The sequence below is a fragment of the Chlorocebus sabaeus genome, chromosome 11 (genome assembly GCF_047675955.1).
Source record: "Chlorocebus sabaeus isolate Y175 chromosome 11, mChlSab1.0.hap1, whole genome shotgun sequence".
NCBI lineage: Eukaryota > Metazoa > Chordata > Mammalia > Primates > Cercopithecidae > Chlorocebus > Chlorocebus sabaeus.
The window spans coordinates 55,009,924-55,036,075 of NC_132914.1; the positions used below are offsets into that span (position 1 = coordinate 55,009,924).

A 26,152-nucleotide genomic window follows, 5' to 3' on the forward strand; every position below is an offset into this window, starting at 1 on the left:
CTACCTTCCGGTAGCGGTGCCCAGGCAGTGGCCTAACACGGGACTCCATTTCCCGGCGTGCCTCGCGGAGGCCGCTCAACCGAGCCCAGGAAGGCCGGTTCCGGTTGCATCAGCGTGGGATTCACGGCGAAATGAGACTGTTCGTGAGCGAGGGCGCCCCGGGTTGCTTGCCGGTGCTGGCCGCGGCCGGGAGAGCCCGGGGCAGAGCAGAGCTGCTCATCAGCACTGTAGGCCCCGAAGGTACTCGTGCTGGTGCTGGTGGGCGGTGGATGGGGGTGGGGGGCGGGACCGAAACACCTCAGATTCTCTGCAGCTGTCTTTGCCAAACCCCCAGTCCTCGCCACACACCCCAATCGACCACTTCCGTTATCCTTGATCACTCCACGTCTTCTTCCCTCCCAGTCACATCTTTCACTTCACTTCCTTTAATTACCCTCAATATAATGCTCTTCCCTTATCTCTCTCCTCCCCTCTTCCGTCTTCCAGGACCCCGCCTCACCACAGTAAACTGTTCTTCCCTTCCCAACCTTCTCTTACACCTATCAGGCACGCTCCTCTGCTCTTTAGTTACTAGTATGACAGCCCCCAGGCATCCTTTTGTGTTTTTAGGAAATCCCTCTCTCCCCTCCTAACACACACACACACTTCTTTCTGTTTACCTCTTCTCATTCTCAGCCGATTGTTTGGGTGACTCTTAGGAGGTTCTCTTGTCAGTCTTCTCAGCTCTTTTAATTTTGTTCTCCCACTGTGACCTTCAGATAATTATTAAGATATCCCAGTTACTTTTAGTCGTTAAGTTCTTGGCTGCAGCACTATCCCAATACCACCACCTCCTCTGCAGTCCCCATCTGTTGCTTCCAGCTGGCAGTTTCAGCTGAACACCTGCTGGCCTCTCCAGCCCATTCCGGACCCACCCCCTTTCAGTGGTCCTATCCTGGAACTTCTGGGTTGAGACTGCCCATCTTTCTTTTCTAACTCACTGAACAATGCAAGATTATCCTAAGTTGACAAAGCATTTCTTTTCTTTTCCTTTTTTTTTTTTTAACCCATTTTCCATTTTTGCATCAGACTGTGTGGTCCCGTTCCTGACCCGGCCTAAAGTCCCTGTCTTGCAGCTGGATAGTGGCAACTACCTCTTCTCCACTAGTGCAATCTGCCGGTCAGTATCGGGCCTTGGTGTAGGGAGGTGGCTGAATCAAATCAGACCGCACTGTCCTTTGTGTGGCTTTATTTGCAGCCATTGTTTCCCTGTGTGATGAGAAATGGGCTAGATAAACGGGCCCCTCTAAATCCATCATCTGTTGCTGTCTTTCTGGGCAGATATTTCTTTTTGCTATCTGGCTGGGAGCAAGATGACCTCACTAACCAGTGGCTGGAATGGGAAGCGACAGAGCTGCAGGTAGGACTAAGGTATGGGGGATGTCTGGCAGGCCCTTGCTCTGCGTGGCCATCCTGACTCATGTCCCCTGCATTTTAGCCAGCTTTGTCTGCTGCCCTGTACTATTTAGTGGTCCAAGGCAAGAAGGGGGAAGATGTTCTTGGTTCAGTACGGAGAGCCCTGACTCACATTGACCACAGCTTGAGTCGTCAGAACTGTCCTTTCCTGGCTGGGGTGAGTTGGGTCTTGAGATGAGGATTGGGGAAGGCTTATGGTGTAAGGATTAAGAGGGAAGACTATTTTCAGATTGTTCAAACCCAACACTGCCACTTACTAGTGGTGTAATCTTGGCAAATCACTTAATCTCTCTAATCCTCAATTTTTTTTTCAGTTGTGGAATAGGGGTGATATTAGTACCTACCTCAGTAAGTTATTGTGAGGATTAAGTGAGATAATATAAAGTGCTTAATACAGTGCTTGACACACAGTAAGTGCTCAGTAAATGTTAGATATTACCATTGGGAAGAAACTGAGTGTCTCATTTGTGTACATTTTCCTTTTCTATCCCCAACAAAGGAGACAGAATCTCTAGCCGACATTGTTTTGTGGGGAGCCCTATACCCATTACTGCAAGATCCTGCCTACCTCCCTGGTGAGAACTGTGCATATCACTCCAACCCTAGGAGCTTGGTGTAGGGGGGTTATAGAATGGGCAGTAGAATACTGAGAACTCCCTTCAAGGTGCAGCTAGACTGGGTAACTATAGCAGGAGATGGCTGAGGGAACTGGGGAAAGCAACTGGAGAAACCTCACAAAGAAGGGGGAAGAGCCCCACTCCTGCCTACCAGGTCCTTATGTTTGCTGATTTTCTTTTCTCCCATACCCACAGAGGAGCTGAGTGCCCTGCACAGCTGGTTCCAGACACTGAGTACTCAGGAGCCATGTCAGCGAGCTGCAGAGACTGTACTGAAACAGCAAGGTGTCCTGGCTCTCCAGCCTTACCTCCAAAAGCAGCCCCAGCCCAGCCCCGCTGAGGGAAGGGCTGTCACCAATGAGCCTGAGGTTTGGAACAGGGCCTGAGGTGGGAGGTGGCTAGGAGATGGACTTTGAGCATGGCCACCAACTTTTTCAGGTAGTGGCAAGCAGAAAGCTTCTTTACCCTGTGGGCCCCCCCTCACCTGTAAGGGATTCTCTCCACTCTTCATAGGAGGAGGAGCTGGCTACCCTATCTGAGGAGGAGATTGCTATGGCTGTTACTGCCTGGGAGAAGGGCCTAGAAAGTTTGCCCCCACTGCGGCCCCAGCAGAATCCAGTGTGAGTAGACATGGCACATGTGAGTGGGGCTTGATTTTGTAGTGGAAATTATTGATAGAGCCAGAACCTGCCTGGTAGGTCCCGTGTGCTGATCTCTCTTAAGTTTTTCATCCTCTCCTTTTAATTCTTACATCTCTTTTTTTTTTTTTACATTTTCTCTTAGCTTATCATTTTGGACACTCTATCTGTCCCATCTGCATCCATGTTTTTCTTTTCTTTCCTCTTTTTTTTTTTTTTTTTTTTTTTGAGATGGAATTTTGCTCTTGTTGCCCATCCTGGAGTGCATTGGCGTGATCTCGGCTCACTACAACCTCTGCCTCCTGGGTTCAAGCTACTGCCTTAGCCTCCCAAGTAGCTGGGATTATAGTTGTGCACCACCACGCCTGGCTAATTTTTTGTAGAGACAAGGTTTCACCATGTTGCCCAGACAGGCTGGTCTCGAACTCCTGACCTCAGATGATCCACCAGCCTCAGCCTCCCAAAGTGCTGGGATTACAGACGTGAGCCACCGTACTGGCCCTACACCCATGTTTTTAGCTACTTTTTAACCCACTGATGGAGCTAAATCTATTTTTCTAGTCCAGATCTGTATTCTGAACTCCAGACACATTTGCCATACCATCCTAGATTCTTTTACCTCCACAGGCATCTCAAATTCAACATGTCCAAAACCAAACCTGTTATCTTCCCTGCCAACTGCCCTTTAATTCATTCACCTGCCTTTGTTGAACAGCCTCCACCTTCCACCTAAAAATTCAAGCCAGGAATCTTGGTGTTATCTAGACTTCTTCCTTTCTCCCTAGCTGTATTATTCATTCCCTTACCAAGTCATTGATTCTAACTCTTAAGTAGTCTTTGAATCCACCCCTTCTCCTCTGTATTATCACTGTCACTACACAGATACTAGCAAACCTTGTCATCTCTTACCCTCTTTCCCTGCCACTCTGTACTCCACACTGCTCCAGAGTGACTGCTTAAAACTGCACAGACTATTATCACTCCTCTTTAGAATTCTATCGAGGGTTCCTTTGTGTAATTCATAAGGCCCCTGACTGCAGGCTCAGTAACATATTTTGTCCCTCTCCTGCTACACTAAGATAATATTTATACATATGCAGATTTTTCCATCAAAATGAAATTATTTATAGTTCTGAGTATGTTGCCATTCAGTAAAGATTTGAGTGTTGACTCCTTGCCAGTCCCTGCATGCTAGGAGCTGGGTATACTGAGGGGAACAAGACAGACAGGATCTCTGCTGTCATGGGACTTTCTGTCTGGTAGGATAGAGAGGTATTTTAAAAACTATCGCACAAATGTAGAATTATACATTTTGAAAAGTCCAGGCCGGGCGCAGTGGCTCATGCCTGTAATCCTAGCACTTTGGGAGGCTGAGGTGGCTGGATCATTTGAAGTCAGGAGTTCAAGACCAGCCTAGCCAACATGGTGAAACCCTGCCTCTACTAAAAATACAAAAATTAGCCAGTTGTTGTGGCGGGCACCTGTAGTCCCAGCTACTCGGGAAGGCGAGGCAGGAGAATTGCTTGAACCTGGGAGGTGGAGGTTGCAGTGAGCCAAGATCATGCCACTCCAGCCTGGGCTCTGTCTCAAAAAAAAAAAAAAAGTTCAACGAAGGAAAAGAAAAGGTTGATATGAGAGGAAATATCAGAGGTGACTAATTTAGAGGCCTCTCTAAAATATTGAGTAAAGACTTAAAATGGCCGGGCGTGGTGGCTCATGCCTGTAATCCTAGCACTTTGGGAGGTCAAGGCGGCAGATCAACTGAAATCAGCAGTTCGAGACCAGCCCTGGCTAACATGGCGAAACCCCGTCTCTACTAAATACGTAAAAATTAGCTGGGCATGGTGGCTTGTGCCTGTAATCCCTGCTACTCAGGAGGCTGAGGCTGGAGAATTGCTTGAACCCGGGCGGCGGAGGTTGCAGTGAGCCAAGATGGCGCCACTGCACTCCAGCCTGGGTAACAAAGTGCGACTTCATTTCACACACACCCACAAAAAACACTTAAAACAAATTTGAGACTTGCAAGATAAGCAGGGGCTAGTTAGGCAAGAGTAAGAGTGGAGAGAGGGTGTTTTCAGAGAGAGGAAACCTAATATGCAAACACCTGAGGAGCAAGAGGGTTTGCCTCTTAAGAAATTCCTAAAAGGACAGTGGTGGCAGGCTGGTCAGTCGGGGGCACATGGGTCAAAATGAGTTTTGAGAGGGAGGTGGGGCTGGCATCATGCCATTGTCTCTCACCTCTGTGCCTTCATGCATACTTTTCCTTCTACCTGGAATGCCAGCATCTTACCTGCCTGATGCACAACTCTTCTTGCAGAGAGGAGTTCTGGCTTTTCATTCTCTATAGAGTATGAGACAGTCCTAAGTGCTTCAATTTCTGGGAGGTCCCATTGTCATATTATGTTGTAATTGTCACATTACATGTCTGTTTCTTCACTAATTTGTAAGCTCATTGAAAGTAGAGATGTCTCTTTTATGGGGCTCACTTGCTAGCACAGGGCCAAGTTTCTGTAGATATTGATAAAATTTGAATGAATTTATGAAAGTCCATCCTTGTTTTGCTTGTTTTTTTTGAGATGGAGTCTTGCTGTGTCACCCAGGCTGGAGTGCAGTGGTGCAGTCTCGGCTCACTGCAAGCTCCGCCTCCCGGGTTCACACCTTTCTCTTGCCTCAGCCTCCCAAGTAGCTGGTACTACAGGCGCCCGCCACCAGCCCACCTAATTTTTAAAAAATTTTTAGTAGAGACAGGGTTTCACCGTGCTAGCCAGGATGGTCTCGATCTCCTGACCTTGTGAGCCGCCTGCCTCGGCCTCCCAAAGTGCTGGGATTACAGGCATGAGCCACTGTGCCGGGCCTTCTGTTTTGCTTTTTTTAAGTATATACTGAGCATATATTATGGATTCAGTTTAATGCTAAGCACTTACTGTTTTGTTTTTGTTTTTGAGACGGAGTCTCACACTGTTGCCCAGGCTGGGGTGCAATGGCATGATCTTGGCTCACTGCAACCTCCGCCTCCCAGGTTCAAGTGATTCTTCTGTCTCAGCCTCCTGAGTAGCTGGGATTACAGGTGCCTGCCACCATGCCTGGCTAATTTTTTGTATTTTTAGTAGAGACAGGGTTTCACTATGTTGGCTAGGCTGGTCTTGAACTGACCTCATGATCACCCATCTCGGCCTCCCAAAGTGCTGGGATTACAGGCGTGAGCCACCACGCCTGGCAATACTAAGCACTTTCTTTTTTTTTTTTTTTTTTGAAACGGAGTCTCGCTCTGTCACCCAGGCTGGAGTGCAGTGGCCGGATCTCAGCTCACTGCAAGCTCCGCCTCCCGGGTTTACGCCATTCTCCTGCCTCAGGCTCCTGAGTAGCTGGGACTACAGGCGCCCGCCACCTCGCCTGGCTAGTTTTTTGTATTTTTTAGTAGAGACAGGGTTTCACCGGGTTAGCTAGGATGGTCTCGATCTCCTGACCTCGTGATCCGCCCATCTTGGCCTCCCAAAGTGCTGGGATTACAGGCTTGAGCCACCGTGCGCGGCCTCTTTTTTTTTTTGAAACCAAGTCTCACTAGGATGGAGTGAGTGACGCAATCTTGGCTCGACGCAATCTTGGCTCGACGCAATCTTGGCTCGACACAATCTTGGCTCACCACAACCTCTGCCTTCCGGGTTCGAGCCATTCTCCTGTCTCAGCCCCCCGAGTAGCTGGGATTACCAGCGTGTGCCACCACACCCGGCTAATTTTTGTACTTTTTTAGTAGAGATGAGGTTTTACCATGTTGGCCAGGCTGGTCTTGAACTCCTGACCTCGTGATCTGCCCGCCTCAGCCTCCCAAAGTGCTGGGATTACAGGCATAAGCCACTGCGTCCGGCCAATACTAAGCACTTCCAAGGCTCATATAGAATAGGAAGCACTGCCATTGCTCATGCCTGAAATCCCAGCACTTTGGGAGGCTGAGGCAGGAGGATCACTTGAGCCCAGGAGTTCGAGACCAGTCCTGGCAACATAGACTACATCTCTTCCAAAAAAATTTAAAAATTATCCAGGCACGGTGATGCATGCCTGAAGTTCCAGCTACTTGGGAGGCTGAGATGGAAGGATCATTTTGAGCCCAGGAGTTCAAGATTACAGTGTGCTGTGTTGTGCCACTGCCCTCTAGGTGACAGAGGGAGACTCTGTCTCTAAAAAAAAAAAAAAAAAAAAAAGATAACCTTTCTCAGGCATAAGTGGAGGAGGAGATAATTGGCATTGAAGATCCTCTGGGCAGACTAAGCTGTGTTGGGCTAGAGTGCTTGCCTTCCTTTGATCTTCTTTGGCACTTTGCACCTCTTCATTACACTGATCCCAGTCAGCAGTTACATAATAGAATGTAATACTCTTGGAAGCAGAACCTAGGGCATATTCGCCTCCATATTTGCCACAGCAGTAAGCACACTCATTCTGAGAGAGAAGTGACAGTGTAACACGAAAGGAGCAGTACTCAATATGGTACAAAGTGGTTAGGGGCTTGGGATACAAAAAAGACTGTGTGGGAAGATGGCCGTCAGTGAAGGAAGGTTTTCTTGGAGAAGGTGATTTCTAAGCTGGATTTCAGAGAAAGTTACGATATTCAGTTATGGGGAGAAAGGGTGATGGATGCACAAGAAATTAGTGAGATGTGTTTTATGGCAATAAGCTGTAAAATGTTCTAGGAAGTATTTGGTCCATCTATTGGGATATGTAGTAGCAGCTGGGAAGAAGGGTTGAGGTTAATGTGAAGGAATCGGGGAGCCAGTGACTGTAGGCTAAGAATGGTTGGAAAGATGACAGGAGCCTTAGTGTAATGTCAGTGCTAAAGAGGGGATGTCGATACAGGATATGTACAGCTCAGATGTCAAGGATGATGAAACTTGAAAAGGAATACTGAATTGAGTGCCTTCAGACGGCAGGTTGAATGGCATGACCAGCAATTATCCTGGAAAAGTGGGGAGGAGAAGGTGACAGTGAAGGCAAAACTGGTGCCTGCTGGTTTGAGTTAGGCCATGAGGAAGTGACAGACATGAGTTAGAGAGTCGGTACAAAAGGACTTGTTAAGGGTTGTGTCTAGAGGGGTGAGCTCTTCGGATTTCAGATACTGACTAGAGATGATAGTAACATAGCACCTGGAAAGAAGAGGAGAAGTCAACGCTGGGAAAGTATTCTTGGGAGTGGTGAGACGATGATGATTAGAAAGAGTCTAGGGAGAGTTTGAGCCTGAGAATGAGGTAATAGAAAAGCAGTCATGATAGTAAAAGGGCAGAAATTGGTGTTGGAACAAGGCTCCTTCATAGTATAGGAGACTTCCTCACTGTGGCAGCGCCCTGTATTTGCAGCTATAAGGGATCTTAGGGTCCCCGGGGGACCTAAGATCTGTGGTCCTGTGGGTTCGTGTGCAGAAAGACTTCGAGTGTACATGAACACACGACAGAACAAATCTGTGTCTGGGTGTTCTGTGCACTTTGGGTCCCTCTTGACCCTCACATTCCCCCATGCACTGTTCTCTTCCTCTTTACTAGGTTGCCTGTGACTGGGGAAAGGAATGTGCTCATCACCAGTGCCCTCCCTTACGTCAACAACGTCCCCCACCTTGGGAACATCATTGGTTGCGTGCTCAGTGCCGATGTCTTTGCCAGGTGGAGCCAGCTGCTGGGGGAGAGACCTCCTAAGGGAAGGGCGGGTCCCAGGGGAATAGGATGCCTCAAGGGTGGGGCTGGTGAGATCCCAAGGACAAGGGAGCACTGAGGCGGGGCCCCCTAGCAGTCACCATATTCCCTTGCAGGTACTCTCGCCTCCGCCAGTGGAACACCCTCTATCTATGTGGGACAGATGAGTATGGTACAGCGACAGAGACCAAAGCTATGGAGGAGGGACTAACCCCCCAGGAGATCTGCGACAAGTACCACATCATCCATGCTGACATCTACCGCTGGTTTAACATTTCATTTGATACTTTTGGTCGCACCACCACTCCACAGCAGACCAAGTAAGTTTCCTCTAATGAGGCAGAAATGGGGCTTGAAGGCCGGGACTGGGAACAGTGAGAGTATCTTGGAGACAGAAGGAACCCGGGTGACTGGGCACTCCTAAACTTAGGATCTCAATATCACCCTGGGCAGTTGTCTAGGCCTTTTTGGGGAAAGACGGTGTGTTTAGAAGCCTGACCAGGGACTGAGGGAGCAGCTGAGGGAGGCAAGAGACCAGACGCAGGCTCATGGGAACTGTCTTCCCTCTGGTGCCTCCCTTCCTGTCTGGCTGTCCTGGAGTCTAAGACACTTCTTCCCACTCCTGTATGCATTTATAACACATAAACTCATTCTTCCTTTGCCTAATACTCATCTTTATAAAAAGTTTGCATAGCCGGGTGTGGTGGCTCATACCTGTAATCCCAGCACTTCGGGAGGCCGAGGCGGGTGGATCACCTGAGGTCAGGAGTTCGAGACCAGCCTGACCAACATGGAGAAACCCCATCTCTACTAAAAATACAAAAATTATTTGGGCGTGGTGGCTCATGCCTATCAACCCAGCTACTTGGGAAGCTGAGGCAGAAGAATCTCTTGAACCCAGGAGGCGGAGGTTGCGGTGAGCCAAGATCATGCCATTGCACTCCAGCCTGGGCAACAAGAGCAAAACTCTGTCTCAAAAAAAAGAAAAAAGGCTGGGGCTGGGCGTGGTGGCTCACGCCTGTAATCCCAGACTTCGGGAGGTAGAGGCGGGCGGATCATGAGGTCAGGCGATTGAGACCATCCTGGCTAACATGGTGAAACCCCGTCTCTACTAAAAATACAAAAAAAAAGAAAAAAACAGAAAAAACTGGGCATGGTGGCCGGCACCTGTAGTCCCAGCTACTCCAGAGGCTGAGGCAGGAGAATGGTGTGAACCCGGGAGGTGGAGCTTACAGTGAGCTGAGATAGTGGCACTGCACTCAAGCCTTGGTGACAGAGCGAGACTCTGTCTCAAAAAAAAAAGGGCTGGGTGCGGTGGCTCACGCCTGTAATCTCAGCACTTTTGGGAGGCCGAGGCAGGTAGATCACGAGGTCAGGAGTTAAGACCAGCCTGGCCAAGATGGTGAAACCCTGTCTCTACTAAGAATACAAAAGTTAGCCAGGCCTGGTGGTGGGTACCTGTAATCCCAGATACTCGGGAGGCTGAGGCAAAGAATTGCTTGAACCCAGGAGGCTGAGGTTGCAGTGAGCTGAGATCGCGCCACTGCACTCCAGCCTGGGCAACAGAGCAAGACTCTGTCTCAAAACAAACAAACAAAAAACCCCCAAAACTTTGCATAGTAGACAGGCCGCCAACTGATAGTGCTATGCAGTTTAGTTTAGCACTTGGACTGATTTAATTTTTAGGATATGTTAAAGAACAGACAGTCCTATCCTATTGGAGACTTTTGTTAATGAAAAATACAAAACAGATAAATCTGTATTCAACAAAAGTAAATTCTAAAATGTTGAGGGGAGAGACTGTGTGGGCAGTTGGGGAATATGTGTGAGGGATCTGGGCTCATCCAGTAAAACTCTCAAAAGATGAATAGATGGCCTTCTCCTTGAGGAGCCTTCTGCCCGATTTCTTTGTCACTGAGTTTGGGTCCCTAGTTGGAGTGGCAGGAGGAAGGGGTGCACCACGTCATCTGACTATCTCTTCCTGATCCCTGGCCTGCCTCACCAGAATTACCCAGGACATTTTCCAGCGGTTGCTGACACGAGGTTTTGTGCTGCAAGATACTGTGGAGCAACTGCGGTGTGAGCACTGTGCTCGCTTCCTGGCCGACCGCTTCGTGGAGGGTGTGTGTCCCTTCTGTGGCTATGAGGAGGCTCGGGGTGACCAGTGTGACAAGTGTGGCAAGCTCATCAATGCTGTCGAGCTTAAGGTGAGAGGAGGGTCTCCATGGGAGCCCGGAAGTAGACAGTCCTTATTCTTAAGGGACTCCCTTCTTGTCCCATTTAGGATTTTTATTTTAGCATTCTAGACCTTTAACCAGTGGCCCTTTCTGCCCCATCTCAGCAACTCATCATTTAGTTCATTTGAAAAATACCCCCTAGGCTGGGCGCGGTGGCTCATGCCTGTAATCCCAGCACTTTGGGAGGCTGAGGCGGGTGGATCACGAGGTCAGGAGATCGAGACCATCCTGGCTAACACAGTGAAACCCCGTCTCTACTAAAAATACAAAAAAATTAGCTGGGCGTAGTGGCGGGCACCTGTAGTTCCAGCTACTCAGGAGGCTGAGGCAGGAGAATGGCCTGAACCCAGGAGGCGGAGCTTGCAGTGAGCAGAGATTGCACCACTACACTCCAGCCTGGGTGACAGTGAGACTCCGCCTCAGGAAAAAAAAAAAAAAAAAAAAAAACTCCCTGAGCACTTACTATGTGCTGAGCACTGTGTAAGAAATAGACAAGTTGAGTTTCCTTTTTTTATTTTTTTTTTTGAGACGGAGTCTCGCTCTTTCACCTGGGCTGGAGTGCAGTGGCACGATCTCAGCTCACTGCAAGCTCTGCCTCCCGGGTTCACGCCATTCTCCTGCCTCAGCCTCCCGAGTAGCTGGGACTACAGGCGCCGCCACCTCGCCCGGCTAGCTTTTTTTTTTTTGTATTTTTTAGTAGAGACGGGGGTTTCACCGTATTAGCCAGGATGGTCTCGATCTCCTGACCTCGTGATCTGCCCGTCTCGGGCTCCCAAAGTGCTGGGATTACAGGCTTGAGCCACCGCACCTGGCCGACAAGTTGAGTTTCTATTTCCTAACCTTTGGTCTTGCATCACACCACCTGATCTACATTTGTTTAGATCCTTCTTTCTTCCATAAATACCTTCTCTTCTAGCCATTTGTTAATTTATTTCTTCATTCATTTATTCAACATACATTTTTTGAGTCCTTAGAATAGGCCAGTTACAATTCTGGGTGCTGGGGATATAGCAATGTACAAGACAGACTTTTATTTAGTATGGTTAGGAGACCAACACTAAATAAGGAAATGATATAGAATAAACTGCCAGGAAAATGTGATAGAGAGTGACTTCTGGGGGAAGATTTAACTTAGGTAGATAGGGAGGGCCTTTCAGAGGCAGTAACATTTGAACTGAGAGTTTAACCAAAGAATTAGGAGCAAGCCAGGCAATAAGAGATTAAGGATGTTCTAAGCAGAAGGACTAGGAAATGCAAAGGCCATGAGGCAGCTAAGAGCTGAAAAGGCAGAATTGGCAAGGCCAGTGTAGCAGTAACACAGTGAGTGAGGAGGAGGGTAGACTGAGATGAGGTGGGAGTCAGGCAGGGGCCAGATCATCAGGGCCTATGAAGCCATTGTGGGAATTTAGATTTTATTCTGGTTGAATGACAAGCTGCTCTGTGGAAAATGGATGGCAGGGAAGTAAGAAAGAAAGTATGTTGAAGAGGCCGGGCATGGTGGCTCATACCTATAATGCCAGCAATTTGGGAGGCCAAGCCGGGTGGATCACTTGAAGCCACGAGTTCGAGACCAGCCTGGCTGTAACATGGCAACCCTGTCTCTACTAAAAATACAAAAATGGCCAGGTGCGGTGGCTCACGCCTGTAATCCCAGCACTTTGGGAGGCTGAGTTGGGCAGATCACTCTTTTTTTTTTTTTTTTTTTTTGAGACGGAGTCTTGCTCTGCCGCCCAGGCTGGAGTGCAGTGGCCGGATCTCAGCTCACTGCAAGCTCCGCCTCCCGGGTTCACGCCATTCTCCTGCCTCCGCCTCCCGAGTAGCTGGGACTACAGGCGCCCGCCACCTCGCCCGGCTAGTTTTTTGTATTTTTTTAGTAGAGACGGGGTTTCACCATGTTAACCAGGATGGTCTCGATCTCCTGACCTCGTGATCCGCCCGTCTCAGCCTCCCAAAGTGCTGGGATTACAGGCTTGAGCCACCGCGCCCGGCCTAGGCAGATCACTCTTGAGGTCAGGAGTTCAAGACCAGCCTGGCCAACATGGTGAAACCCCGTCTCTACTAAAAAAATACAAAAATTATCTGGGTGTGGTGGCAGACCCCTATAATCCCCGCTTCTTGGGAGGCTGAGGCTTGAGAATCACTTGAACCTGGGAGGCAGAAGTTGCAGTGAGCCGAGATTGCGCCACTGCACTCCAGCCTGGGTTACAAAGTAAGACTCTATCTAAAAAAAAAAAAAAAAAAAAACCACACACAAAAATTATCCAGGCCATGGTGGCACACACCTGTAATCCCAGCTACTTGGGAGGCTGAGGTAGGAGAATCTCTTGAACCTGGGAGGCGGAGGTTGCAGTGAGCCAAGATTGCCACTGTATTCCAGCCTGGGTGACAGAGCAAGACTGTCCTCCCTCCTCCCCTCCCAAAAAAAAAAAGTATGGAGAAGGATTTGGAGGCTACAAGGCTACAACCCAGAAATGGGATGATGGTGGCTTGCACTAGGTTAGTAGCACTAGAAATGGAAAATAAAAAAATAGACTTGAGGTATATTTTTGGAGGTAAACTCTACGGAGTTGGATAGACTGGAATTTGGGATGGTCAGGAAAAAGATGCCTTGTAGGTTTTTGGCCTGGGTAGATGGTAGTACCACCTGTGAACTTGAGTGAGGAGAACAGGCTTTCAGGTGGGATGCAGCCATACTGTTTGGGTTTGTTAAGCTTGAGATGCCTGTTAGATATCCAGGCAGAGAAGTTAGGTAGACAGTTGGATATTAGGCATATGGAGTTCAGGAGAGAGGTCCTGAGAGAATTATAATTTCTCACCTTCAAAAACTCAGATCAAAACTCACTTGGGACCAGGTGTGGTGGCTCACACTTGTAATCCCAGGACTTTGGGAGGCTGAGGTGGGCGGATCACCTGAGGTCAGGAGTTCAGACCAGCCTGACCAACATGGCAAAACCCCACCTCTACTAAAAATACAAAATTAGCTGGGTGTGGTGGTGCGTGCCTGTAATCCCAGCTACTAGGGAGGCTGAGGCAGATAGTCTCTTAAAAACCTGGGAGGTGGAGGTTTCAGTAAGCTGAGACTGTCACTGCACTCCAGCCTGGGTGACAGGGCGAGACTGTCTCAAAAAAAAGCAACAACAAAAAAGCCAGGCACGGTGGCTCACGCCTATAATCCCAGCACTTTGGGAGGCTGAGGCGGGCAGATCAACCTCCATTAGCCATCACCCTTCCATGTTTATACAGTCAGTTTATGCCACACAAATAAATTTACTCTGTAAAGATCTGCACTTGTTTCTTTTTTGTTTTGGTTTTTTTTTGTGAGATGGAGTTTTACTCTTGTTGCCCAGGCTGGAGTGCAATGGCGTGATCTTGGCTCAGTGCAACCTCCACCACCCAGGTTCAAGCGATTCTCCTGCCTCAGCCTCCTGAGTAACTGGGATTACAGGCACGCACTACCAAACCTGGCTAAATTTTGTATTTTTAGTAGAGACGCGGTTTCACCGTGCTGGCCAGGCTGGATTTGAACTCCTGACTTCAGGTGTTCCACCTGCCTCAGCCTCCCAAAGTGTTGGAATTACAGGCCTGAGCCACGGTGCTTGGCCACACTTGTTTCTTTTTCTTTTTCTTTTTTTTTGAGACGGAGTCTGCTCTGTCACCAGGCTGGAATGTGGTGGCGCGATCTTGGCTCACTGCAACCTCCATCTCTCAGGTTCAAGCAATTCTCCTGCCTCAGCGTCCCGAGTAGCTGGGACTACAGGTGCATGCCACCACGCCCAGCTAATTTTTGTATTTTTAGTAGAGATGAGGTTTCACCATGTTGGCCAGGCTGGTCTCAATCTCTTGACCTCATGATCCCCCCACCTCGGCCTCCTAAAATGCTGGAATTACAGGCGTGAGCCATCGCGCCTGGCCCACACTTGTTTCTTTTCTTTTTCTTTTTTTTTTTTTTTAATTCTTTTGAGACGGAGTCTCGCTCTGTCGCCCAGGCTGGAGTGCTGTGGCCGGATCTCAGCTCACTGCAAGCTCCGCCTCCTGGGTTCCCGCCATTCTCCTGCCTCAGCCTCCCAAGTAGCTGGGACTACAGGCGCCTGCCACCTCGCCCGGCTAGTTTTTTGTATTTTTTAGTAGAGACGGGATTTCACCGTGTTAGCCAGGATGGTCTTGATCTCCTGACCTCGTGGTCCGCCTATCTCGGCCTCCCAAAGTGCTGGGATTACAGGCTTGAGCCACCGCGCCTGGCCCACGCTTGTTTCTTAGACAAGTCATCTCTCCCTCACTTGTAGCTTCCTCAAAGAGAGGGGCTGTGTTTTTACTTTGTCACTCCTTCCTCCCCTCACACAGTCAAGTACAGTGCAGTGCTCTGTACCTAGCCTGTGCTCAGAGAACGCTTTTTCTACTCTGGTGTGATGGGACAGAGATCTGAAACTCTGAGGAACAAATGGAGTTATACTGAGAAGATTTGAGTCTCCATGTTTAGAGCAGGCCACATAGTTTGGGGTGTGAGCATGAAGCTAAACTAGATGGCAGATTGAGGAGCTCATCCCTCTCTGCTCCTCCCCTTGCCTGGACCACTCCCCTGGCCTGCAGGCCTGATCTGTCCTCTGGAATTTTCCTTCACAGAAGCCTCAGTGTAAAGTCTGCCGATCATGCCCCGTGGTGCAGTCGACCCATCACCTGTTTCTAGACCTGCCTAAGGTAAGTGAGCTTTTCTCTCTAACCTAGTTTTCAGGAGGCCTCTTCTGTCCCCTCTGCCTTAGCCACAGATACTGAGAGCAGATTACTCTTAAATGTTTTAAATTTCCATTAATAATTGTACATATTATTGTCAAGAGATGAAATAGATTAAAAGGCACAAAGTAAAAGCTCCAGGCCCACTTGCGAGAGGTATTTACTACTCATTTTCCTTTGTGTCTATTCAGAAATGTCATATGCATGTAAAAGTATTTTTATGTCTCTCTCTTTTTTCTTTTTTTTTTTTTTTTAAAGGATAGGTTCTCACTCTGTCACCTAAGCTGGAATACAGTGGCATGATCATAGCTCACTGCAGCCTTGATCTCCTGGGACCAATCAATCCTCTCCCCTCAGCCTCCCAAGTACCATGCCTGACTGATTTTTTTTTTTTTTTTTAGACAGAGTTTCACTTTTGTTGCCCAGGCTGGAGTGCAGTGGCACAAACTTGGCTCACTGCAACCGCCTCCTGGGTTCAAGCGATTCTCCTGAGTCAGCCTCCCGAGTAGCTGGGATTACAGGCACCCCCCCCCACCATGCCTGGCTAATTTTTGTATTTTTAGTAGAGACAGGTTTTTGCCATGTTGACCAGGCTGGTCTCGATCTCCTGACCTCAGGTGATCTGCCTGCCTCAGCCTCCCAGAGTGCTGGGATTACAGGCATGAGCCACCGCACTGGGCCACTTGATTAATTTTTAAAATGTTTTTGTAGAGACTGGTTCTCACTATGTTACCCAGGCTGGTGTCAAACTCTTGGGCTCAAGCAGTTCTCCTGCCTCTGCCTGCAAATGTGTTGGGATTACAAGCATGAACAACTGTGTCCAGCATTGACCTCCTTTTTTTTTTTTTTGAAGTGGAGCGTCTCTCTTGTTGCCCACGCTGGAGTGTAATGGCACAGTCTCGGCTCACTGCAACCTCTGCCTCCCAGGTTCAAGCAATTCCTCTGCCTCAGCTCCCAAGTAGCTGGGATTACAGGCACCTGCCACCATGCCTGGCTAATTTTTGTATTTTTAGTAGAGACGGGGTTTCACCATGTTGGCCAGGCTGGTCTGGAACTCCTGACCTCAGGTGATCGGCCCACCTCAGCTTCCCAAAGTGCTGGGATTACAGGCGTGAGCCACCATGCCCAGCCTGACCTCCTTTTTAAAATACAGTGTTCCTCCTTCTGTACCCTTGGCTTGGAGAAAATAAAAAATAAAAAAAAATAGGCTGGGCACAGTGGCTCATCATGCCAGTAATCCTAACACTGTAGGAGGCTGAGGTGGGAGGATCTGTTGATGCCAGGAGTTGGAAACCAGCCTGGAAAACATAGTGAGACACTGTCTCTACAAAATAATCGAAAAATGAAAAATTAGCCAGGTATGGTGGTGCGATCCTGTAGTCTCAGCTATGTAAGAGGCTGAGGTTGGGAGGATCATTTGAGGCCAGGAGTTTGACATTACAGGGAGCTGTGATTGTGCCACTACACTCCAGCCTGGGCAACAGAGTGAGACCCTATCTCTAAAGTATAAAAGTATTAGGTCAGGCGCAGTGGCTCACGAGGCCGGATGCGGTGGCTTACGCCTGTAATCCCAGCACTTTGGGAGGCTGAGTCCGGTGGATCACGAGGTCAGAAGATCGAGACCATCCTGGCTAACATGGTGAAACTCCGTCTCTACTAAAAATACAAAAAATTAGCTGGGCGTGGTGGCGGGCGCTTGTAGTCCCAGCTACTTGGGAGGTTGAGGCAGGAGAATGGCGTGAACCCGGGAGGTGGAACTGGCAGTGAGCCGAGATCGTGCCACTGCACTCTAACCTGGGTGATACAGTGAGACTCCATGTCAAAAAAAAAAAAAAAAATTAAATGCCACATGAAGTGACTCACGCCTATAATTCCATTACTTTGGGAGGCTGAAGCAGGAGGATTGCTTGAGCCCAGGGGTTTGAGACCAGCCTGAGCAACTTGGCAAGACTCTGACTCTACAAACGTGAAACAATTATCCTGGCCTGGGCGCAGTTGCTCACATGTTAATCCCAACACTTTGCAAAGTCTAGGTAGGTGGATGACTTGAGCCTAGGACTTTGAGACTAGCCTGGGCAACATGGTGAGACCCCATCTCTACAAAAAATACAAAAGTTAACTGGGCGTGGTTTTGTGTGGCTGTAGTCCTGGCCATTCAGGAGGCTGAGGTGGGAAGATCACCTGAGCCTGGGAAGGTTTGAGGCTGTAGTGAGTCGTGATTGAAACACTGCACTGCAGCTTGGGCGACAGAGTGAGACCCTGTCTCAAAAAAAAAAAAAGGAAGAAAAAAATTTAGCCAAATATGGTGGTGCACATCTCTGGCCCCAGCTACTTAGGAGGCTAAGGTAGGAGGGTTGCTTTGAGCCGAGGAGCTGGAAGCTATAGTGAGCCATGATTGCACCACTCACTCCAGTCTGGGCAACAAAGTGAGACCCTATCTCAAAAATAAATAAATACATAAAATATAATAGTTCTCATGTTGGGTTTGTTGGGTGTTTCCTCGTGATTAGATTCAGGCTTTGCATTCTTGGTTGGAATGCTACATAAATGACTGTGTCCTTTTCAGAGGCACATGATGGCCATCCCCTTCACTGGGAATCTTAACTTTGTTTGGTCAGGTGTTATTCAGTTTGTCCATTGTGTAATTACTGTTTTCCCCATTGTAACTTATGAGCAGTCTGGGAATACACTTTATTTTTTTCTTTTCTTGAGATGGAGTCCTGCTGTGTCACCCAGACTGGAGTGCAGCGGCATGATTTCAGCTCACTGCAACCTCCACCTCCCAAGTTCAAGTGATTCTCCTATCTCAGCCTTCGAGTAGCTGGGATTATAGGCACATACCACCATACCTGGCTAATTTTTGTATTTTTAATAGAGATGGGGTTTCACCATGTTGGCTAGGCTGGTCTCAAACTCCTGACCTCAAGTGATTCACTCGCCTTGCCCTCCCAAAGTGTTGGGATTACAGGCGTGAACCACCACACCCAGCCTTGTGGGAATCTACTTTAAGACAATGCAATACTTTGCTCTTCATGAACAAAGTATTCCCTCTAAATTTAGCATTCATTGATAATTTTTACCTTTATTATGGTGATTTTCCAACTCTACCACTACCCTCTATATTTATCCTTCTCCCTCCATTTATTTTTAAATTTAGTTAGCTATGGCCGGGCGCGGTGGCTCAAGCCTGTAATCCCAGCACTTTGGGAGGCTGAGACGGGCGGATCACGAGGTCAGGAGATCGAGACCATCCTGGCTAACCCGGTGAAACCCCGTCTCTACTAAAAAAATACAAAAAACTAGCCGGGCGAGGTGGCGGGCGCCTGTAGTCCCAGCTACTCGGGAGGCTGAGGCAGGAGAATGGCGTGAACCCGGGAGGCGGAGCTTGTAGTGAGCAGAGATCCGGCCACTGCACTCCAGCCTGGGCGACAGAGCGAGACTCCGTCTCAAAAAAAAAAAAAAAAAAAAAAAAATTTAGTTAGCTATTTATTATCAGTATGGACTCATGGATTCCTATTTTTTTCAACTTCTTATAATCCTTTCCTGTCCTAAATTTATTTTCATGTTCAAATTGTCACTTATTTCATCAGTAGGAACGTATTCAAGGTGACTTCTCTGCTTTTGAGATCTCCCATCATTTTTTGAACCCTTCCTTAATTTGTGGCATAAAAAGATACTCTAGGTTCATCTGGTTCAGCCTTGAAATCAACTGTGTCACTAACCTTGAGTTTAATTTAGTAGGGAACAGTATTAGATACCGAAATCTAGGTGGTAGATGTGCTCATTGCTACTGGGTATCTTTGCTACTAGGACCTTTCAGCAAAGAGAGTTGGTATTTGTTTTTTTTGTTGTTGTTGTTTGTTTGTTTGTTTTGAGACAGGGTATTGCTGTCATCTAGGCTGGAGTGCAGTGGCACGATCTTGGCTCACTGCAACCTCTACCTCCAGGGTTCAAGCAATTCTCCTGCCTCAGCCTCCCAAGTAGCTGGGATCACAGGCACCTGCCACCACACCCAGCTAATTTTTTTTTGTATTTTTAGTAGAGATGGGGTTTCACCATGTTGACCAGGCTGATCTCCAACTCCTGACCTCAGGTGATCCACCTGCCTCAGCCTCCCAAAGTACTGGGATTACAGGCGTGAGCCATCGCGCCCGGCCAGTTGGTATTTATTTTAGGTTCACATGGACACCTGCAATTTCAGTCCATCCCCACAGAGTTCTTCGTCACTTTCTCTTATTTATTTCATGTCTCTATCTACCTTCTTCCACTGTAAGTGTCCTGGTTCTCAATAAGCATCAGCACATTTACTTATTAGCTCAATCCTACAATACACCTAAAACTATTTCAGAATTGCTTTGCTGGTACGTCTACAAAAAAAATAACCTATTAAAAAGAGTTTAGGTGGTTGGGCACGGTGGCTCAAGCCTGTAATCCAAGCACTTTGGGAGGCCGAGACAGGCGGATCACGAGGTCAGGAGATCGAGACCATCCTGGCTAACATGGTGAAACCCCGTCTCTACTAAAAAATACAAAAAAACTAGCCGGGTGAGGTGGCGGGCGCCTGTAGTCCCAGCTACTCGGGAGGCTGAGGCAGGAGAATGGCGTAAACCCGGGAGGCGGAGCTTGCAGTGAGCTGAGATCCGGCCACTGCACTCCAGCCTGGGTGACAGAGCGAGACTCCGTCTCAAAAAAAAAAAAAGAGTTTAGGATTTGTTGACAATCCTGATTCCTCCCCTAGACTAAGGGTATATAGTCAAGTGTGTTCAAACAAAATTTTTTTCTAGAGACAGGGTCTCTGTCATCCAGGCTGGAGTGCAGTGGCATAATCATAGCTCACTGCACCTTCAAATTCCCAGGCTCCAGTTATCCTTTTGCTTCAGCCTTCTGAGTAGTTGGGACTATAGGCGTGTACTACCATGCCTGGCTAATTAAAAAAAAATTTGGCCGGGCGTAGTGACTCACGCCTGTAATCCCAGCACTTTGGGAGGCCAAGGCAGGTGGATCACGAGGTCAAGAGATCAAGACCATCCTGGCCAACATGGTGAAACCTCACCTCTACTAAAAATACAAAAGTTAACTGGGTCTGGTTGTACCCACCTATAGTCCCAGCTACCTAGGAGGCTGAGGCAGGAGAATCGCTTGAACTTGGGGGTGGGGAGGTTGCAGTGAGCCAAGATCGTGCCACTGCACTCCAGCCTGGGCAGCTGAGCGAGAATCCATCTCAAAAAAAAAAGATTTTTTTTTTTGGTTGGGCATGCTAGTTTACACCTGTAATCCCAATGCTTTGGGAAGCCGAGACTGGAGGATTGCTTGAGCCTGGGAGTTTGAGACCAGCCTGGGCAACAGAATGATACCCTACCTAAAAAAAAGAAAAAAAAAAAAATTTTTTTTTCTGTTTTGCACTTCCTCGGCTGGCCATGGTGGTTCATGCCTATAATTCCAGCACTTTTGGGAGGCTGAGGCAGGAGGATCGCTGGAAGCCAGGAGTTCAAGAATAGCCTGGGCAACAAAGCAAGACCCTGTCTCTATTAAAAAAAAGAAAAAATTGGTTGGGCACTGTGGCTTATGCCTGTAATTCCAACTTCCAACACTTTGGGAGGCTGAGGCGGGAGAATTGCTTGAGCCCAGGAGTTTGAGACTGGGGTGAGCAACTTGGTGAAACCCATCTCTACTAAAAATACAAAAATTAACCAGGTGTGGTGGCACATGCCTGTCGTGCCAGCTACTCAAGAGGCTGAGGTGGAAGGATCACTTAAGCTCGGAAGGTTGAGGCTGCAGTGAGCCGTGATGTGCCACTGTACTCCAGCCTGGGTGACAGTGAGACCCTGATATAGAGCAGATTAGCATGTTCTCTGCACAAGAATGACATGCAAACTTGTGAAGTGTTCCATATTTTTAAAAATTAAAAAAAAATTTTTTTTTAGGGATAGGATTTTGCTGTGTTGCCCAGGATGGTCATGAACTCCCATCCTCAAGTGATCCTCCTGCATCAGCCTTCAGAGTAGCTGGGATTAGGCTGGGCGTGGTGGCTCATGCCTGTAATCTCAGCACTTTGGGAGGCCGAGGCGGGTGGATCACGAGGTCAGGAGATCGAGACCATCCTGGCTAACACGGTGAAACTCCGTCTCTACTAAAAATACAAAAAATTAGCCGGGCGTGGTGGCGGGTGCCTGTAGTCCCAGCTACTCAGGAGGCTGAGGCGTGAACCTGGGAGGTGGAGCTTGCAGTGAGCCAAGATCGTGCCACTGCACTCCAGTCTGGGAGACACAGCGAGACTCCGTCTCAAAACAAAAACAAAAACAAAAACAAAAAAACAGAGTAGCTGGGATTACAGGCGCAAGCCACTGGCTGTGTGTGAAAAATCTAGTTAAGGCTGGGCATGGTGGCTCACAACTGTAGTCCCAGCCCTTTTGGAGGCTGAGGTGGGCAGATTGCTTGAGTTCAGGAGTTTAAGACCAGCCTGAGCAATGTGGCAAAACCCTGTTTCTACAACGGTTACAAAAATTAGTCTGACATGGTGGTGTGCACCTGTGGTCCCAGCTACTGCGGAGGATGAGGTAGGAGGATTGTTTGAGCCCAGGAGGTTTAGGCTGCAGTGAGCTGTGATTGTGATTGCACCACTGCACTCTAGTCTGGACGACAGAACTAGACTCTGTCTCCAAAAAAAAAAAGTTATATATTGCCAAATTGTGCTCCAAAAAGGTTGTATGTGTTTATCCTTATGCTAACCATATACGAGACTTTCCTAAATCAACCCTCTTGTCTTTCTCCGTTATCTCAGCTGGAGAAGCGACTGGAGGAGTGGTTGGGGAGGACATTGCCTGGCAGTGACTGGACTCCCAATGCCCGGTTTATCACCCGCTCTTGGCTTCGGGATGGCCTTAAGCCACGCTGTATAACCCGAGACCTCAAATGGGGAACCCCTGTACCCTTAGAAGGTTTTGAAGACAAGGTAAAAACCCTTTTTTATTCATATCATTCAGCCTTGGTGTTGAGACCCTGGGCTAGCAGAATAGACTGCTGATTATGTCTTGTTTCAGTTTGAGACTTTGGATTGGTCCCTAACATGTTTACCTCCTCCTGACCTCCAGGTATTCTATGTCTGGTTTGATGCCACTATTGGCTATTTGTCCATCACAGCCAACTACACAGACCAGTGGGAGAGATGGTGGAAGAACCCAGAGCAAGTGAGCAGTTCTTGGTTAGGCTGTGCATGGGGAGGGTAGGCGGTAGGGTGTGGGTGTTAGGGTTGGGTGTCTGGTCTCCTGGCCTTTGAAGAAGGTCTCAGGAAATCTCTCCTAACTACATTCCCTTAGGTGGACCTATATCAGTTCATGGCCAAAGACAATGTTCCTTTCCATGGCATAGTCTTTCCTTGCTCAGCCCTAGGAGCTGAGGATAACTATACCTTGGTCAGCCACCTCATTGCTACAGGTAAGTACCCTGGAAGACTACTGATGGGGTGTTCATAGGAAATGAGGGTTGAGGCAGTACTTGGAAAAAGATCTTAGAGAGCTGCTGTCTTGAGTTAGGAGTTGAGATGAAATAGAAAATAATTAAAATGAGAACTCAACCTAGAGAAATGAAACAAGAACCTGAAGAAAGCAAAAGTCCAAAGCTAAAACTCTGTAGTAGATACAAGCAAAGACAAAAAAGGGCCAGAATGGATAGGAAGGGACTCCCAAAATCTGAGCATACCAGCCCGTTAAGGAGAAATGTTGCTAGACAACCATAGTTGAGGTTAGAAAGAGGAAAGAAGGAAGAGTTAGTGGGCTAGAGAGGGGAAGGATGTGATTTGAACAGATAGTTCTCATTCTCCTCTGTCCAGAGTACCTGAACTATGAGGATGGGAAATTCTCTAAGAGCCGGGGTGTGGGAGTGTTTGGGGACATGGCCCAGGACACGGGGATCCCTGCCGACATCTGGCGCTTCTATCTGCTATACATTCGGCCTGAGGGCCAGGACAGTGCTTTCTCCTGGACGGACCTGCTGCTGAAGAATAATTCTGAGCTGCTTAACAACCTGGGCAACTTCATCAACAGGTGGGAATTGGTAAGGGGTCAGAGTTAGCAGTGAGCTGGGGTGGGGCTCATTTTCCCTCAGGAGATGGGAATGTGGAGAAAACTAGAAAATGGGCAGGAGGCTGTGAGGACAGTGTGGAAAGTTGATTTCTATTAATTGGGATCTGTTCCTAGCACATATGAGGCTATGTATGCTTGATGGAACAGTTAACTATAGAGATGTGATTTAGCAAAGTTGGTTATAAAGTGGGTTTTTGTAAATTGTGTTCTTATTACTGTTCTTTGTAGAATTGAAGATGTATTCTCTCCTAGCAAAATAGTTCACCTGCAGATCATGAAAACTTTGGCCGAAGAAAGGGTTATTTTGGTGTGGGGGTAGGAGGCTTCTGTGGGCTGGGCATGGTGCCTTACGTCTGTAATCCCAGCACTTTGGGAGGCCAAGGCAGGAGGATCACTTGAGGCCAGGACTTGCTTGACTGACATAATGAGTCTCCCATTTCTACAAAAATAGTCAGCCAGATGTGGTGGCGCACACCTGTAGTCCCAGCCACTCAGGATGCTGAGACGGGATGGTCTCTTGAGCTCGAGAGATTGAGGCTGCAGTGGAGCAGTGCTTGTACCCCTGCACTCCAGCCTTGGCAAAAGAGGGAGATCCTGTCTCAAAAAAAAAAAAGACTTCTGCTATACTCAGAGTTTTTGTTACCTTAGGCTCATTCTATCATTGGTGCCTATCTCAGCTCTTCTGCAATCTAAAGCAGTATCCTCCGTAGCTTAGGATTCTTTAGTCACGCTCTCTGAACCCTGGACCCTTATAGGTCAGTCCTGCTACTCACTTTCAGGTTTGGTCATTAACCACATTTAATAAATAGTCCTTACCTACAGGAGTTCGAGACCAGCCTGGCCAACCTGGTGAAACCCTGTCTCCACTAAAAATACAAAAATTAGCCGAGCATGGTGGCGCACATCTGTAATCCCAGCTACTCAGGAGGCTGAGGCAGGAGAATCACCTGAACCCGGGAGGCAGATTGCAGTGCGCCAAGATCATGCTACTGTGCTCCAGCCTGGGCAACAGAGCGAGACTCCTCAAAAAAAAAAAAAAAAAGTCCTTACCTAGAGTATTTGTTTGATAGCAATTAACACATATTTCAGCTTGGTCATTTTGAGTAATGACTTCTTAAAAATAAGAAATAGAGTTGTTTAACTTAATCAGGTTTTTTTAGGTGCAGAGTCAGATTCTTAGGGGAGAGACAGTAAATAATTCATTTGTTAAGCCTCGTCTACTGGCTTAAGGGAGCCAGGAGTTACCTGTTCTAGGCAGGAATCCTGAGAGAATGTACAGTTGTGGAAATGGGGTCAAATTCTAAGGAGGAGACTGGATAATAACTTCCCCTCTTTTTTCCACTTCTCCTTTCCTACTCCCAACCAAGAGCTGGGATGTTTGTGTCTAAGTTCTTTGGGGGCTATGTGCCTGAGATGGTGCTCACCCCTGATGATCAGCGCCTGCTGGCCCATGTCACTCTGGAGCTCCAGCACTATCACCAGCTGCTTGAGAAGGTTCGGTAAGTAACTGACATCTCTGTCTCATCTGCTGGTGTGTTGAGAGCCTTGTATGGGTCCCTGTAGGACATTACACCTTGGCCTGCTTCCTCCCTTCCCAGGATCCGGGATGCCTTGCGCAGTATCCTCACCATATCTCGACATGGCAACCAATACATTCAGGTGAATGAGCCCTGGAAGCGGATTAAAGGCAGTGAGGCTGACAGGTAGGTAAGCGGGGAGGGTTGGCTAAAGGAATAAAGTGGCTTGTAAGCTGTATCCTCCTGGAGGTCTTGACTAATATCTCTTCTTCCTCAGGCAACGGGCAGGCACAGTGACTGGCTTGGCAGTGAATATAGCTGCCTTGCTCTCTGTCATGCTTCAGCCTTACATGCCCACGGTTAGTGCCACAATCCAGGCCCAGCTGCAGCTCCCACCTCCAGCCTGCAGTATCCTGCTGACAAACTTCCTGTGTACCTTACCAGCAGGACACCAGATTGGCACAGTAGGTGGAAGAGCCAGCCTGTCTTAAAATTGACACTTTTGCTATGCAGCTTTTGGAGTGGGTGAGAGAAGACCTAACATCTCTCCAGTGTTACTTTGGTCATGGGACTCAAGTTTCTGATATAAAGTCCTTGGTAGTCATTCACAAGTTCAGAATTATCTGTACATCTTCATTGTTCTTCATGCCAGAAACCAGAACCTGGCACACACAACTAACTGGTAGACAGATATTTGAAGAAACACTGGTCACCTAGTCTCCACAATGCTAGCAGATAGTGGGCAGTGAAAAAGAGGAAATAGCCATTTCCTCTTTGACACAAAATGAAAAAGTAAGTATATCGCTAAACTTCTGGATCAGCCTAGCATCCTTAGAGCGCTTAAAGAATCTTTGTCCCTGTAAATTATTTGGGGTTTCACAGGGAAAGCTACTGCTGATTTCCTAAAATCAGCAGATACTAGCTCAGTGTTATGCTCGTTCTTTCTAAAATATATCAGAGATTGGGGTTGGAGAGGTCATCTGTATAGTCTGGGAGAGGCTGTATCTAATCAGCAGATGTTTCTGGAACTTTTTTTTTTACAGGTCAGTCCCTTGTTCCAAAAATTGGAAAATGACCAGATTGAAAGTTTAAGGCAGCGCTTTGGAGGGGGCCAGGTGAGAAAAGCTAAAGGCTGTGCCCTCGCTCCACAACAGCCACAGCATCACTTCCCTAATTTCCCTAAGTAGTCCTCACCCATCACTCT

At 48.0% G+C, this 26,152-nt stretch overlaps 1 protein-coding gene and 1 pseudogene across 2 annotated transcripts in view; both read left to right on the top strand.

The window, feature by feature from the left end:
* Nucleotides 1–26,152, top strand: part of MARS1 (methionyl-tRNA synthetase 1) — a 26,729-nt gene continuing 577 nt past the window's right edge. For both annotated transcript variants that reach the window (XM_037996884.2, XM_037996885.2), the window contains exons 1-19: nucleotides 1–240; nucleotides 1,069–1,159; nucleotides 1,321–1,399; nucleotides 1,478–1,612; nucleotides 1,955–2,030; nucleotides 2,268–2,440; nucleotides 2,586–2,692; nucleotides 8,239–8,355; nucleotides 8,502–8,705; nucleotides 10,391–10,592; nucleotides 15,243–15,317; nucleotides 22,132–22,302; nucleotides 22,442–22,537; nucleotides 22,667–22,784; nucleotides 23,179–23,392; nucleotides 24,799–24,930; nucleotides 25,030–25,134; nucleotides 25,226–25,412; nucleotides 25,992–26,063. In XM_037996884.2, the coding sequence (XP_037852812.2) occupies nucleotides 132–240; nucleotides 1,069–1,159; nucleotides 1,321–1,399; nucleotides 1,478–1,612; nucleotides 1,955–2,030; nucleotides 2,268–2,440; nucleotides 2,586–2,692; nucleotides 8,239–8,355; nucleotides 8,502–8,705; nucleotides 10,391–10,592; nucleotides 15,243–15,317; nucleotides 22,132–22,302; nucleotides 22,442–22,537; nucleotides 22,667–22,784; nucleotides 23,179–23,392; nucleotides 24,799–24,930; nucleotides 25,030–25,134; nucleotides 25,226–25,412; nucleotides 25,992–26,063 (2,463 nt within the window). In that variant the 5' untranslated portion in view covers nucleotides 1–131. The remainder of the gene's footprint in view (nucleotides 241–1,068; nucleotides 1,160–1,320; nucleotides 1,400–1,477; nucleotides 1,613–1,954; nucleotides 2,031–2,267; nucleotides 2,441–2,585; nucleotides 2,693–8,238; nucleotides 8,356–8,501; nucleotides 8,706–10,390; nucleotides 10,593–15,242; nucleotides 15,318–22,131; nucleotides 22,303–22,441; nucleotides 22,538–22,666; nucleotides 22,785–23,178; nucleotides 23,393–24,798; nucleotides 24,931–25,029; nucleotides 25,135–25,225; nucleotides 25,413–25,991; nucleotides 26,064–26,152) is intronic.
* LOC119624000 (U6 spliceosomal RNA) lies at nucleotides 21,149–21,247 on the top strand (annotated as a pseudogene).